At 36.4% G+C, this 16143-nt stretch overlaps 2 protein-coding genes across 4 annotated transcripts; one reads left to right on the top strand and one right to left on the bottom strand.

The window, feature by feature from the left end:
* Nucleotides 1–13: 13 nt before the first annotated feature.
* On the bottom strand, nucleotides 14–8257 carry LOC129451543 (MOB-like protein phocein). 3 transcript variants are annotated; one of them, XM_055214775.2, is made up of 9 exons: nucleotides 8100–8257; nucleotides 6656–6814; nucleotides 3460–3522; nucleotides 2806–2906; nucleotides 1497–1539; nucleotides 1282–1368; nucleotides 1118–1197; nucleotides 923–1034; nucleotides 14–534 (listed from the first exon to the last, which is right to left on the bottom strand). In XM_055214775.2, the coding sequence occupies exons 1-9, from the start codon at nucleotides 8100–8102 to the stop codon at nucleotides 403–405; spliced, it is 780 nt and encodes a 259-aa protein (XP_055070750.1). In that variant the 5' UTR covers nucleotides 8103–8257; the 3' UTR covers nucleotides 14–402. The 3 variants fall into 3 exon arrangements, with proteins under 3 accessions (XP_055070750.1, XP_055070748.1, XP_055070749.1); XM_055214773.2 differs by lacking the exons at nucleotides 6656–6814; nucleotides 8100–8257 and adding an exon at nucleotides 4182–4329; XM_055214774.2 differs by lacking the exons at nucleotides 14–534; nucleotides 923–1034; nucleotides 1118–1197; ... (2 more) ...; nucleotides 2806–2906; nucleotides 3460–3522 and adding exons at nucleotides 6087–6276; nucleotides 6452–6541.
* Nucleotides 8258–8625: 368 nt separating this feature from the next.
* hspd1 (heat shock 60 protein 1) lies at nucleotides 8626–14669 on the top strand. Its single transcript, XM_055214771.2, has 11 exons — nucleotides 8626–8784; nucleotides 9972–10147; nucleotides 10258–10593; nucleotides 10697–10792; nucleotides 10866–10959; nucleotides 11042–11210; nucleotides 12352–12451; nucleotides 12640–12885; nucleotides 12989–13163; nucleotides 13273–13451; nucleotides 13533–14669. The coding sequence occupies exons 2-11, from the start codon at nucleotides 9974–9976 to the stop codon at nucleotides 13692–13694; spliced, it is 1731 nt and encodes a 576-aa protein (XP_055070746.2). The 5' UTR covers nucleotides 8626–8784; nucleotides 9972–9973; the 3' UTR covers nucleotides 13695–14669.
* The last annotated feature ends 1474 nt before the right edge of the window (nucleotides 14670–16143 follow it).

The following is a 16143-nucleotide window of genomic DNA, read 5'->3' as shown; positions in this document are numbered from 1 at the left end:
ACGACAAAAAGAGTGTGTTAGGTACAAGTCTTTTATTAACAATTGACATAATGAAAATACCATACATTTTAATTTATTTAAAAAAAAAGACAAAGTGGGCCATATGAGAGCCCTCCACCCATGTAATAACTTAACAACCAGGGAAGAGACAGGGTGAATATCACCAGACTCCTTTAAAGTCAAGAGGGAAAGGAAAAAGTCTTCTTACTAGTAAAGCAGGATTTACACTGGGGATCGTAGAGGAGTGAGCTATGTACAAGGAGCTGCTGATGTTACATTTCGATTGTTACAGCTAAAAGACGAAGTTTTTATATAGCATTAGTGAGTGGAAAGTAACAAATGTGTCAAATGACCAAAGCCATCGTAGTCTGGATATTACAGGCTTAAATGCACAAGATCAGCTTAGGCGTCACTCTCTCCTGCGGTGGCACTCTGGACTTCCTCTTCTAGGATGGGCACAATGAGGTTGTCCTTAGACATGAGGTTATACTTCATCACAAACCGAGTGAAGCGGTGACACAAGAACGTCTCATTCTGTGGGAAAGAAATGATAGTCGCTTATTCACTCAAGACTGTTAAAGAATCAGTCCACAGATGCCTCCTACTGACTATTACAGGAAATACAGATGTGAACATAACTCATTACCAAGCTTACTAAGTGATATCTACCTACCTAGGCAGCTGCTTTGTAAAGATAAAATATTAACTGATTTTGAACCTTTGAACTCTTTGCATAGTAAAATTACAACTTCAAATGCACTGGAAAATCAACCGAGACTTTGAACAAAGTTAAGCCAATCAAAGTGCACGCGCACACACACACACACACACACACACACACATAGGCTGAAACAGTTCTTTTTGACATGGAGCCAATATTCAGTTGCAGTTCATGAAATATGTTTATATATGTTGTGCTTACCTCATACTTGTCAAATATCTGGCGATGGTGAAAGTAAGCATGAGAAAAGATCCTATAGATGCGACGGCAAACAGAGCCCAGTTTGGCCACGGATGATTCCTTAATGCTGACACTACACAGAAAGCAGTAAAAAGGTGGTGACTATACCAGTCGACATAACTCTGAAACCTAATATTTTTTACATAGAAAGCTTACCGGCTTGGAAAATACTTGTTGCTGTTGAGGAGACATGCAGCTCCGTCAAGGGTGTGCCTTGTGTAGTCGATGGCAGGGCACTGAAATCGACAAGAAACAAGTATTTGGTCATAAGGCAGCTCTAAAACTGGTTTGTGACAGCTGTTTGGGAACTAACCACTAACCTCTTTGGGAGTCTTATGAGCAGCACACAAAAAGATCCACTGCTCAGTGGCAGTCATCTGGGTACATGTTTCTGGATGACACTCATTCTATAGTGCAAAGACGACTTCTATATGATTTTATGACAAGAGTATTTTATATGATCTGTTATCGGACATGTTTATTACATTTATATTAACAGCAGTGCTACAACATAATGTTGGCTTCATCCAATTACCTGCAGTTTAACGGCCAAGCCATTGAGCTCCAAGCAGAACTGTCTATAATCAAAAAACAGACACTGAGTTTATATATTAGGGGTGCACAGGGCAAAAACTAACACTGGGTTAGTTGTAATACGGACTGTTTACATTGTTGCACAAGGTTGAGCGTTTTGATTTTCTGGTATTTTTTTCACACTGCCAAAAGGCGATCTCCCGCAAATTATTAGAAATGTATAATATTTTTCCAGAGAGTTATTGATGAACGAGTGTTTTGGTGGCATGTAAGTCAATTTTTTCAACATGTTTTTTTTCGGTTTCTAAGTTGGGTGTGTACGATACCAAATCCAATGCCATGTCATATTAATCAGTGTCTTGTTGACTAAAACATAGCATAGTTTTGAAATATGTACTGTATGCAGCTCATAGCAACTTTTTTGGTGAGTATGAAAATATTTTCACCCAGCGGGGTTAATTGTAATGCTGTGTTACAACTAACCCCTCAGCACTTAAGTTTACGATATGAAAACAGCTAACGTTAGCGTAATTCTTGCCGTTGTTTTAAATAGGCTACATACGAATGATTGCTGGCTGCCAACAAAATAAATGTGCCTGTCTTATCAAAAATCGTGTGTCAAATTTATTTTTGTTAATATCTTTAATATTGATTGAATAAGATCACGTCAAAGATTGAAATCATAATGAAATGAATGGCTAAACTCAGACGTTGATGCTCATTATCTCAGAATTTGATTTTTAAACTGTAGTATGATTATTACAGACTGGGTCACATAAAAAATGTTTTGTCATAATTGTGCTGCTTTTGTCACATATTTAGACATTTGTATCAATTTATAACTGAAGTACTATTGTAAGAAAAGGGCTGGATGAATGAATACAGTGTGGATACATGTCTATCATAGACAGATATATAAACAATATCCACTTCAAGTATATAGACAAAATACTATTGAAATATTTGCCTGCAAACTTACATTTTAGCAAGTGTTACAACTAACCCCCTGCCTTTTACAATGAACCCCACCTATGGGTAACGTTGTAACGTTTGCACTTCTGTCACGTTTGATGTAATTGTCCAAGAATGGTAAGTACTAGAAACAAACTTCAAATGTTAATTTTTGTTGAGATGTGTGTGTTGCTTGTGTAAAAATATAATGAATCACTCTCAAATATTTTTTGAATGATTGAGCCAAAACCAAAAAGCGTTTTGTGCCCCGCTCTCCCCTATAGCTAAAACCAAGCACATGTCTGAGATTCACAAGCATCTGACAGCCTGTTTTCACAAAACAAGGAATACAAATCTACCTGAGATGTTCATATTTCCAGACCCCCTCATCCTGTCCCTCTGGAGGCTCCATAATTTTCTCTATGTTTGAACAATCTGAGCGAATGTTCTGCTGGATATACTTTAAAGTAAAAACAATGACGGTTGATAAACACAATAAAAAGTCACAACCAGTTTTTAAATATTTAAGCAAAAGTCACAAAAGACACATGACATGAAGTCTACCAAAGCATGATGTGACAAGTCTGAATATGTGCAAGCAAAAAAGGATTTGGGAGTTCTAATGAAAGGAAACGTGCTTAGCAAATGGCAATTTTACGTCAGTTTCTTACAAACACAAAAATGTGTGACTTCTGAAGACTTTATGTCTCTATTTTAGAGCTCTTATAGCCCCTGGTCTCTGTCTGATTTTAATAACTGGAAAAACTGCTTGAAAATGCTAATCAAATGGCCACATTTCTCATTTTTGGGTAAACAAGCAAGCTTCCACTTTATAGCTTAGTGGTAGATCATTGTGTTGCAAGCGTAAACGAGTCTGGGTTCAAATTCAGATAAAACACATGCTGATAAAATTACACAACTTGTAAGTCGCCTTGGATGAAAGCATCTGTCGAATGCATATGTGTAAACGTAAAAAACCTGTTGTGTTTTTAATTTCCAGGTATAACTCTCACCTGTTGAACAGCCAGAGTGCTGTCCATCTCTTCAAAAGACTCATCAGGCCAGTTACAGAAATCCTAATGGATGAAACAAAACCAGTTAGTTGAGAGAAATACTACTACTAGAAAGACAACAATTGTTGTTTACACTTGTAATACACAAGACATAAATCACATTTGTAATAACACTTTTTGGACATTCCCTTCTCATGAAAATGTACTATAGTAGTTATTGATTAGTAACCACAGTTAAAATCATGATGTGTAAGTACTGATAACACAAATGTCTATTTTAACTATCAATATAATACAGAATGTTTAATATGAATCTACATAATTTCTACTACCTAATGTGTTATTGGTGGTTTTGAGCTTCGGTAGCGAATATGATCCGGGTACTTTACACGGCTGCTAGTTGACTGCTGTTACCCAAATAGCTAATGTTATAACACGAAAACCTGCCGTTTTAGACAGCTACCAACTCCTTTTTAACTCTATAAACGTGTACTTTTAAACAAAAGAGTAAATGTCTCGTGACAAACTAACTTAGTTGTATTTTAGAGACAAAAGCCTTTCTAGCCGTGTTAGTTTTTCTTGGCTAACTGCTAACTTGGCTAGCCGTGGCTTCCGATCCCAGGACAACAGACAGTTTTCAATTTAGTTATTACATTAAAATATATCTTATGAATGGAAATAAGATTTGAAATAGCTAAATGTATATAGGAAATTGGGTTTACCTTCGCCTTCGTGCCTGGTCTATTCCTCCTCAGAACAGCTGTGCCCTCCGCCATGACCATCTCGACAGATTTAGCGTTTGATTGACAGCGCGCCCCTAGCGGACAAGAAGATGCACTACACAAGAAGCACAGAGCCCAATATGATTTGGACACTTGAATCACCCCTAACATTAAACATTGTATCAAACCAAATTACATTTATTTTAAAGTCTGAAATCGTTATGTGACCTGCAGAAACTACAAGTGCCCAGGTGAAAAAGTAGTACACTTTCATAGTGTACTTAAAGTGCTTTATTTTCACACACTAATTTTAATATACTAAAAATTCATCTTTAGTACTTCTTAAAATGTTCTTAGGATTATCTAAGTGTACTTCACTGTGCTATTTTGAGACACCGTGAATATGAACTAAAATGCACTTTTAAAATACTATCTCTGTATTAAAAATTTATTTATTAACACTTGTATTAAACTTGAACTCAGTACAAAGATGGTTTCAAGTTTACTACAAGTGGTACCTAAATACATTTTTTTTATTCATTTTTGTTCATATTTATGGTGTCTCAAAATAGCACAGTAAAGTAAACTTGATCTTAAGAACATCTTAAGAAGTACTAAAGATGAATTTTTAGTATATAAAGTACAAAAATAGTGTGCAAAAATAAAGCACTTTAAGTTCACCATGGAAGTGTACCACTTTTTCACCCCGGTGGAAAGGCACTCTATGAAGTTTTTGATCATCTCATTGAAAAAGACAATACTTCATGTTTTTTCAACATTTAAGTTTTCTTTCATTCCTTTTACATGATAGACCCTTTCCCAATAACTAGTTTCCGAAATTCACCTCTATTATATTTTTGGTATATTCTGATTTTAAAATATTTAGGATGAAAAATATAAGAAATATTAGTCTTTAAATTAGGGATGCACCGATAGGATATTTTTGGGCCGATACCGATTTAAACAGACAACTTCCGTCCGATACCGATATTAAACACTTGTATACAATACTATACAGTTGGTCTATTAGCTAGTTTATTTCTGCATCAAATTATTTTTACTAAACATGGATTGGATCTAATTAACATTCAACTGACCAACATAATAAGAGAGGCACAAATGAAGCTAAAACAAATATAAGACAGCATAACAACCTTCAAAGGTGGTTTTTGCTATTCAGCATTTATTTTATTAACAATATTAACTCATTTTTTTTACAATGGATTTCTTTATGCAGTTAATTAATAAACAATCGGTCTCTGCCTTTTTCGTGCTATTGCCGATATGCCGATGAGTTCAAATTCATCAAAAATCGGCCGATAAATATCGGCGGCCGATACATCGGTGCATCACTATTTTAAATAATTAATATTTATTATGCACTACTTCTAGGTTAATAAGATTTTTAGAAGACCATTGGAATATAAATTAATTGTAAGGTTTTAAGAAAACATACCTCAGATGGATTTTCTTTTGATTTATAATTGAGGTAATAAATATAAGTAACATTTTAAAACCAGAACAAAATCATCTAACGTCCAAAAATTTGTGACTGAAAAAAGAAAATTCATCTAAATGCTTATCTACATCACTATCATTTATTTATCAATTAATAAAACCTAGAAAATAAGATGTTTTTATGTCACTTGATACATTCTTTATAAAATGTTGATAACAGATAAAAACTTTAACAAACATAACAAGGACTATGACAGTCAGGAAACTTTATTTATTTAAAAATTATTTTCGTTCAAATAATTTAAAATAATTCCTACATAAATTACTGTATTAAAATCTTCATAACACTAGTGTTTTATAAATGAGGCCCATTGTGTTTCCTAATACCCAGTTTTTAAGTCTAAATCCATAATTCCTACATTATATGCTATAAAGAAGAAACAAGGCTAAACATCAAGATCACTTTATTATAACAAAACATGATCATACTTATTTACAATCAAATGGCATAAAAAAAGAAAACAAAAACTGGATAACCATTCTCTCTTAAATCCAGAATGAAACACGTGGCTGAACATCAAGCACTTCAGTCTGTATATTTGCCAAGAATATCTCCATCTCGGAACAGGAAATAATCCTACAAGAGAAAATAACATGCATCATAAAAATCGCCATTGTGAAATCATGTTATTATAATACAAATTACATTTTATGATTATTATAAGACAGTGAGAACTCCAAAAAAAAAGTCAACTCAGTAACTTTCTATTGGACAAGATCAATTATTTGAAGCTCATCACAAAAGTTCTAACCTTATCTTCAAGAACAATTTTAGTTCCTCCATACTCTGGCAGCAAAACTTTATCACCAACTTTGACACAGACAGGGGTTACTTTCCCATCCTAAAAAGAAAATAAAATTTTACATACAGTTTATATCTCACACACAATGCAAAGAGAAATGCTTTATTATATAATATAGTTTTTTTTTATATAATCTAAAAATAAATAAGTTACCTTATTGGTGGATCCTGGACCCACTGCTACTACTGTTGCTTGCTGGACTTTGGCCTGCGCTTTTTCTGGAATCATGATGCCTCCTTTTGTCACAGTCTCTGAGGCTAGCCGTTCAACCAACACCCGGTCGAACATGGGAAGAAATTTCCGGAAGGCCTGCTGTGAAGCAAAGACATAGCAGATGTGATGTAAAGATTTAGCGTTCAAATTAAATGCTCAAGCAGAGGAGCATTACAGACATACATGAGTTGTCCCATTCCTATGCAGCTTGTGCTAAACGGTCAGTCTATGGGGAATAAATGCACTTAATGAAATTCAGCAATTTTCTTTACTTGAGAAGTATTTTCAAAGACAAGAGCAGCTGCTTGTCTTGACAGTAGGTTAATGCGTGTGACCTTGAGAGAAGGTCATGTATGAGAAAGGGCAGATGGGATAGGAGATGTTAAGCATTTATGTGGGGGAGGAGAGAAGTTGAGAGGTTTTGTAAATGTTTACAATCCCCCTTTGAAGGACAAAGGACAGATATCACGATAAACCTCAAGGCTGAACTGTCAGGAACGTTTCTGAAAATTCTAGAATACATTTTTTGGGCATTTCAACTCAATGCCAAGACAGCAGACAGCATCAACAACTTGTGTCACAAAATAGCTTTCAGCAAGTGTGATAGACAATAAATTTTTCTTTTTTTCTTTTGTCAGAAAGGACCGATTGAAAACACAAATAAACGTCCAAACCTGCTAAAGAAAACTTTCTTTGGCTCATTATCTTTACTAAAGACAGAAATCACAGTTACTGTATAGTACACACACACACACACACGTGTAACGTTACTCAACTTCATTCAAAATGACCCGGAAGTGATCATATCTTGCTGAAACACTATTGGTTGAAATGATCAAACGCCTCGAAGCCTTTCAAAATCATATGACAACCTCACAAAAATTAAAATTGGGTTAAAGTTGCCATATCTTTAACGTGCATAGTTTAAATACCGGACAAAATAAATGCTAATTCTTCATGCACGTGGACATCCTCCTTAGGCTGCCATAGTACATATGCAAGCAAGCTTAACCCAAAAATAAAATGTTCAATTTTTCTACAATTAGACTGTTCTAAGATTTAGACTTACGTTAACTATCAGTCAATTTTGATAATGTACGTTACACAAAATTCGTCTATAAAAATGGTGCAATTGCGATCACATTTTTCTCCCATTTTAAACATGATTCTGCTGACAGTTTCAACGTATTAAGTAAAAAGTGCCATCATTGCTTTGTAATAACGCTAATAACGCGAAGCATTACTACATTACTAACCATTACCTTTATGTAACAATTGATGGAGTGTTAAAATTGTAGCGTCTTAGCGAGATAACTTAATAAGATAAACGACTCATTTGTATAGCTTAAAAATCTTAATGAACTAATTATTATAGATGTCTTACCATTTTAAATGATCTTTATGAAATGCACGTCCAGCAGAGCAGCACAAGACAATCAAACTGTACCACTTCACTAATGTGACCCACGTGAAGAAAGGACTAGAAACCCACTGCGCATGCGCCATATTACAAGCCTTACAGACCCCGTCATGAAATCTAGAATATTCCTCTATAGATTAAATGTTACGGAATTTCATTTTTATATTTTAATTTTTTTTTCAAGAGTGTAACTTGTAAGAAACACGATGTGTAAATTATTAGTAAAAAATATCTATCGCAACAAAATGTGTTCTTGCACAATCTTGACTTATGACCTCGCTTTTTTCTCCAATAGAATCTGCGAAAATTCTCGAACTTGACGCCCCGGAACGAGCATAACATCAATTAAATAGAACATTTTTATATAATTGAAAAGTGTCTGCCATCAATTTCAATTATGTGAAATAATAAAGGACAATAAAGCCTAACACTTCGCATAAATGTAAGAGAATGTTCACAAAACGCAAGCTTTTGGTGAAATTATTCTGTTATTCAGATGTCGGGGCAAGGGGGTGGTTACCCGGATGAAGAACACATGTGCGGTGAATGTAACTGCGGCAGCTCTAAAGCGGCTCTCGTGCTTATATCATTCAGTCTGCTGTACAGACGGACACACTCATCCCTTCATTCACCTCCAGAACACTTTACAGTAAGTTGCTTACAGCCTTACTCTAATTTATACAAGACTACAAGCATAATCGAGTGCATAACGCTCTTTACTGACCTGGTAATATTATTATGATTCAAATTGAACAGCCCAAGGGTTGATGCACATTATACGTAACATCATGTGATGTCGTTTTGTCAGAACAGTCAGCTGGTGCTTTAAACGACAATATGCATGTTTAGTGTCTAAATGGTTGCCATTTGTTTCTGTCACATAGAAATAGCATTGATTCTGATATGTTTAATAACTACAATGGAAAAAACAAATGTATGTTTGCATAGCTTTTGCACTAATTATAATACATTACTGTTATAATATAATAATGCATTACTGTTGTCCTGCTGTGATACATTTTACTTTTTTAAAGTCAATTCCAATTCAAGAAAATTCTATAAATTTAGTGATGATTATAGCTCGCTATAGCATGGCATGCTAACTCTTGCAAATGATTTGATCTCGAGGCCTAAATAGACCATGACTATATTTAATTTCTGTAAGGGCCACATTGATTAGTTTTTTTTACAACTAAAGGGATACCCAGGGAACTTTGTAACGTGAACTCATGGAGATGAAAGGGATCATTTCCGTCCCTGCCATGACGCGAGTGATTTTGACCTTGTGACGCCCTGAACACACGTGGGGTAGAGGAGAAGCTCGTTGAGGGCTCTCATTGACGTTAACGCATTACACTTAAATGTTACTTTCCATCGTAATTTATTACTTTATATTTTTTTTAGTGGTTGACTTGTTTTCCGTTGCAGAGAGATATACAGATAAAAGTTTATCTTTTCATCTGTGAGTGCATTTTACCTCAGGCATCCACAATACTACAATATTTACCCAAAAATAAAAAGCCACACAACAAAGACCATATGAATGTTCATATGAATGACGAAATAAAGATCTCCTCATGGTATCCAGAACATAACTTTAGTGACTTAACAAAAGCCTTTTAATATTTGGCCAGCAAGTATGAGAAAGACAGATTAATAAATGTCTCAGTGCAGTGCACTCAAGGACCAGTAGGGACAAAGGCTAATTGTCTGTCATCCTAAATTTTTCTCATGTGACCTTGACACAAGACCTCGACCAGAACTTAAACTAGAATGCTATCAGTTTAGGTGTTATATTCTATAATTTATCAATTTATTTAATTCTCCATCTTGTAGAAATGCTGCGTTTACCCACTGTGATGAAACAAATGAGGCCAGTGTGCAGGGCGCTGGCCCCACATTTGACCCGGGCGTACGCAAAGGATGTCAAGTTTGGAGCCGATGCCCGGGCCCTCATGCTCCAGGGCGTTGACCTGTTGGCTGATGCTGTGGCAGTCACAATGGGACCAAAGGTATGTTAGTTTGAGTAGTTGGTGTTTTTAACTTGTTTGCAGCTAGGATAATGAAGTGCTATCCAATGGACTGCAGAACTAGTCAACTACATTTTGTTTCTCTTTGTCAGGGTCGCACCGTCATCATTGAGCAGAGCTGGGGAAGCCCCAAGGTCACCAAAGATGGCGTCACGGTGGCCAAAAGTATTGATCTAAAGGATAGGTATAAGAACATCGGGGCCAGGCTTGTACAAGACGTAGCCAACAACACTAATGAGGAGGCTGGAGACGGCACCACAACCGCCACAGTGCTGGCTCGGGCTATTGCCAAGGAGGGATTTGACACCATCAGCAAAGGCGCCAACCCTGTGGAGATCCGTAGAGGAGTTATGACTGCAGTGGAGACTGTCATCAATGAACTTAAAAAAACCTCAAAGCCAGTCACAACACCAGAGGAAATCGCCCAGGTGAGTGGGTTGGCTTACCAAAAAATGCACCAGTGCTATAAAAACAACAAAAAAGCATATCTTTCTGACATTTTTGTTCTCATCAACATTGCTTTTGGTATAGGTGGCCACTATTTCTGCCAATGGAGACACTGAAGTTGGTGAGATCATCTCCAATGCCATGAAGAAAGTTGGACGTAAAGGTGTTATTACTGTAAAGGTAGGCTTCTCCAGAAGGAATTATTAGTAGAGATTGTATGATTTGATGGTTTAACACTCATTCTTGTTTAAAGGATGGTAAAACTCTACACGATGAGCTTGAGATCATTGAGGGAATGAAGTTTGACCGTGGATACATTTCTCCTTACTTCATCAACACTGCTAAAGGTAAGTTTTTATTAATAGAGGGCCATGTGTTGTTATCTATCTGTAGACTGGCATAACCACCTGCTTTCTTCATTTTATGTAGGTCAAAAATGTGAGTTCCAGGATGCTTATCTGCTTCTGAGCGAGAAGAAGATCTCCAGTGTACAGAGCATCGTGCCAGCACTGGAACTTGCCAACCAGCACCGCAAGCCTCTGGTCATTGTTGCTGAAGATGTGGATGGAGAAGCACTCAGTACTCTGGTCCTCAACAGGTTTGTATTAAACATCAGCATTGCATCATTGCTACAATTTGACAAGAATCCCATAAAAAGATAACTGTGATTCTCACGAAATCCAGATTTAGAAGGTGTCCAGCATCAGAATTTTTAAAAAGCCCTTGAAGCCAATTTTTTTCACATATAATATTAAGGTCTGAACTTACTATAACCACTATTTTTAGAGGATTTAAAAATATATTTCCTATAGAATTACTTAAATTGTTTAGATTTATCATTATCAAAAATTATCATTACGGCAACATGATATTACATTAAATATATGCATTTACAAACTCGTGTTTTGGTAATGAGAACTAAAAAGTTGTCTAGGTACTATGACAAACAGAATTGTAACTTTTATCTGGAGAGAAAAAATAAGAACTACTTACCTGGTAGCCATCTTGAGTGTTACACTCAATTATGTCCCCTCCAACAAAATGTTAGTTCATTGAGGGCTTAAACAATGATTCAAAATTGTTGTGGAGGATGAGAGAATTTTTCTTGGACACATTTATATTCCTTATTATTGTGTCTACATTTACCAATGATCACCAAATACCACATGTTTCTTTACTGTAATTGTTTATAATATAACATGCGCTGATGCTTTTTTTTAAATTATAAATATTTCCATGTCAAAGAATCCAAATCCAGTCATGGACACGTTGCGGTAATGAAATTTTCCTCTTAAATGTGGAAAAAACAAAAAAATTGGTTTGTATTATGTCATTTGAAATCATGTGAAAAATTGTACATGAAGATGTTTGTAACTGTATGTATGGTTCTTATTTTGATAGCATTTACTTTTTTTATCGAAATGTTTCATGACACCTCATAAGTCTAATTTTCGAGAATCACCCAACTATGAATCGGGCTCATGACTGATTATCTATTACAAAATGTATCATTGAGCCAAATGTAGGTTCATCATAACTATTATAGTATTGTATAAGATCTTTTAAGAGGAATTCATTTAGGATCGTGTTGTTTCTTTTATGACCGTTGGTAGTTAGTAGCAAGTTGCCAAAGTTATATTGTTGTAACTATGGTGTTTAGTAGAAGCCATGGCAATTCTGACTTCACAACTTTGCTTTAGAAGTACCAGTTAAAGTTCAGTGTTAAACCTCATTCACAGGTTAAAGGTTGGACTGCAAGTTGTTGCAGTCAAGGCTCCAGGATTTGGGGACAACCGGAAGAACCAGCTGCAGGATATGGCAGTGGCCACTGGAGGCACAGTATGTTTTAAACTTATTTGAATGATATTTGATTACATCTGCAGTTTTAATTAAAATCTAGTTATGGTGTTTTTTGCATGTGCTGTGTTGTAATGAATTATGACGTCTATCATTGTGCTTTTTTGTATAGTGATGTGTTTGTTGAGATTTGAATAATGCCAAGAGATGATTTCTGTTTTTCTTATTAGGTGTTTGGTGATGATGCTGTGGGTCTGGCCCTTGAGGATATCCAGGCACATGACTTTGGCAAGGTTGGCGAGGTCATCGTGACCAAGGATGACACGATGCTCCTCAAAGGCCGTGGTGATCCAGCAGCCGTTGAGAAACGTGCAAATGAGATTGCCGAACAGCTGGAGAGCACAAACAGCGACTACGAGAAGGAGAAACTCAACGAGCGGCTGGCAAAACTCTCTGATGGAGTGGCTGTAATTAAGGTATGAAGTGGTGGACAGATGAGAGGGACAATGTGAATGGGACAATACCACATTTTAGTGGATCTGGTGTAAATATACAGCTTTATCATGATGTCTTTATTAGGTTGGAGGAACAAGTGACGTTGAAGTAAACGAGAAGAAAGACCGTGTCACTGATGCGCTGAACGCCACGCGAGCTGCTGTGGAGGAGGGAATTGTGCCTGGAGGAGGCTGTGCCCTGTTGCGCTGCATCCCAGCCCTGGATACCATCAAGCCTGTAAATGAGGATCAGAAAATAGGTAGAGGCTGCAATGCAGATATAATCCTGATTTTTATATGACAGACAGCACATTTTTGGCTGTAATAAGATGCTTTCCCTAATCTGATATTATTTTTCTACTTTTCAAGGTATTGACATTATTCGCAGATCTTTGCGTATTCCTGCAATGACCATTGCTAAGAATGCAGGAGTTGAAGGATCTCTGGTGGTGGAGAAGATTTTACAGAGTGCTCCAGAAATTGGATATGATGCTATGAATGGAGAATATGTCAACATGGTTGAAAAAGGAATTATTGACCCCACAAAGGTGTGTTTTTGTTTTCAATAATTCATGTTTGAAAAGTATTTTTGAGTATGATGAAGTCAGTCATAATGTCTCTCTCTGCAGGTTGTGAGGACAGCATTACTTGATGCTGCAGGTGTTGCGTCTCTGCTGTCCACTGCTGAAGCCGTCGTCACCGAGATCCCCAAGGAGGAGAAGGACATGCCAGGTGGAGGAATGGGAGGCATGGGTGGTATGGGTGGTATGGGAGGCATGGGAGGATTCTAAACCACACTTCACTGACTTTAGAGAGAAGGGTTGTGGGCAGGGGACATGATTCGCCCCTTTCTTTCAACTCGGATAAACCTGCCGATACAGAGTGCTGGTCTTGACACGGAGCAAAGATATGGACCTTACTATTCCCCCATCTTCCACCACTGTCCGTCCCATCTGATCTCATCTCTCTGCTCATGACCGAAGACATGACTCTATTGTTTCAAAGACAGGCTCCTGAATATGTCTATTTGCTTGGATATTTAGCATTGTGCTTATTGTTTCCATCCAACCATTCAAATGGGAATGTGCATATTGAAAACTGCTTCATGCTGTTGTATTGTTTGAAAGCATTTATCATTGTGCATAAAGCTGGTTCTGAAAGACCATCTGAAGGGGCTTATAAAGCCAGACATTCAGGTTGAAGTCTGCAAGAAAGCAGATACTTTGACTAGTTGGATCTAAAAAATTCCTTCTTTTTGATCAGTTCTTCTTTTGTACACTGTTCATTATTTCATATAAAAATAAAACTCATTTTGGGATTACACATCTCTTTGTTATTTTGTAATAAAGAACAGGTCAGTGAATAGAATATTTGGAAATCAGCTTGAAATGTGTGCTAATGTTGTCATGTGTTCATGGGTCTGATTAGGGGATGAGGATCTTTTGGTCAAGACTATTAGTTTATTAGGAAGGTTGAGGGGATGGTGAACTTGTTGCACAGCAGTTTTCAAACAGCCCTTCAAAGCATGCCAGACAATAGACTTTTTACAGCACAACCCATGTGAATTCATTCTACAGATCTTATTATGAGTGGTGGTACATAAAGTTGTTTTCAAAACAAAACTGCTGTTCAGCAAGAGATTAGATTTTGTTAACAAAAGGTACATTCTCTATGAATGTGCCGCAATGATCATTCATCAATGTTTTGTACAATGTAGTCTTTAATTACTGTATTTTTTATTTAATAAAGCTGAATGTTTGAAAAGAGATTGTGTGGATGTTTCATAATATTCTGGTCAGTAAATAGTGCCATTTATAGCAAGATTATATTCAGATTTTTTAAATGCATGTAAGGTTTTAATGCATCTGCCGTGTGTGTGTGTGCGGATGGATGGATGGATAGATAGATGGGGTGGTTTTCCGGACAGGGTTTATCCTAGTCCCAGACTAACATGCATGTTTGAGCTGCCTTAATTTAAAAATACCATGCATTGACATAACACAGTGTTGTTTTGTCTCACGATGCACACCTGTAGTGATTTTATTTTAGGTTTGCTTTAACATGGTAACTGGCAGTGTCCAGGGTTCCCACACCTTAGTTAACTTCAAATTCAAGGACTTTCCAGGTCCAATACCCTCAAATTCAGGACTAAATGTGAGGACACATTTCAAGTGAGAGCAAGGTTACATTGTTATCTTTTAAGATACAATGTTACAGTTCCCTGTACAGGGTGACGCGGGAGCCAGGAAGTATATCGCTATCCGAAATATTTCCAAAGACGGCGTTACAGGGACGCAGAAAGTATGGCAAGGGTGACGCAGCGTCTCGTTCCCTTCTCGGGGAACAACAGTTACATACGTAACCCGAGATGCTTTCATGTGTCAAACACAACTATGCAAAAAGCATTTTGGTATGAATCAACATTTGCAGAAGATATAAGTATTTAAAACGAACAGTTTAGCACATGTGCTTTAAAAGTAATTCTACACTACACAGGGAATTACATGGATTTTTTCCAGAAAACTTCTTGCATAAAATAGATTCAAGCACTTTCAATTATCTGTATATTTATAGATGTATATTTTCAAAAACTTCCCAGGGCCTTGAATTTTATTTCCCCAGATTCAAAAACTTTCAAGGACCCATGGGAACCCTGAATGTCCCGTGAGCGGGACACCGAAGTTTACTTAAATATTTTTCTTGTAAATGTTAATCTATCACGACAAACTATATATTGTTGGAAAGGTCTAAGAATGTAGTTTTCATATTTTAAAAACCTTTTAGCAGTAATAATGCAGTGACTGTAATTTATTCATTTGTAACAAAAATATGCAGCAAACCAACACAAACCTAATTTTTTAAATAATTTTATGTATAAAATAATATTATATTGCATTATTTTTATTTACTACAATAAATGTACAATTTTTCAATAAATCTTATTTAATATTTTTACCTCCAAAGACTTCCGTAGTTTTTTTAAGTGTTTTCTTTAAAGCAACACTATGTAGTTTTTTACCTTTAAATAATTTCTCTAAAATTATTTCAGTGATAGAACAACTTTTAACTGGACAAATTGTACTGTTGCTGCAACCTGAGCAGCCTCCTAGCTGCTACAAGCACACTCTGAAAGTGTCGGTGGAGGGTAGGAAACACAGCCCCGCCCCTCCCCCTGCCTGCAGAAGAGTGTCTGATACCAGGCACTGTTGCGCTTTTCAACCACATGGGGGAGCTGTAAGT

The sequence above is a fragment of the Misgurnus anguillicaudatus genome, chromosome 17, assembly GCF_027580225.2.
Source record: "Misgurnus anguillicaudatus chromosome 17, ASM2758022v2, whole genome shotgun sequence".
NCBI lineage: Eukaryota > Metazoa > Chordata > Actinopteri > Cypriniformes > Cobitidae > Misgurnus > Misgurnus anguillicaudatus.
The sequence above is the reverse complement of the archived record's forward strand: the minus strand, read 5'-3'. Positions and strand labels throughout refer to the sequence as shown.

Coding starts and splice junctions, on each gene's coding strand:
- LOC129451543 (XM_055214775.2), bottom strand. Junction 3,523..6,655: donor GTCCAGGATCCACCAATAAG/GTAACTTATTTA, acceptor TTCATCCATTAG/GATTTCTGTAACTGGCCTGA. Junction 1,198..1,281: donor CTCATAAGACTCCCAAAGAG/GTTAGTGGTTAG, acceptor TGTCGATTTCAG/TGCCCTGCCATCGACTACAC.
- hspd1 (XM_055214771.2), top strand. CDS start 9,974: ATGCTGCGTTTACCCACTGTGATGAAACAAATGAGGCCAGTGTGCAGG. Junction 13,164..13,272: donor AAATGAGGATCAGAAAATAG/GTAGAGGCTGCA, acceptor CTACTTTTCAAG/GTATTGACATTATTCGCAGA. Junction 13,452..13,532: donor GAATTATTGACCCCACAAAG/GTGTGTTTTTGT, acceptor CTCTCTCTGCAG/GTTGTGAGGACAGCATTACT.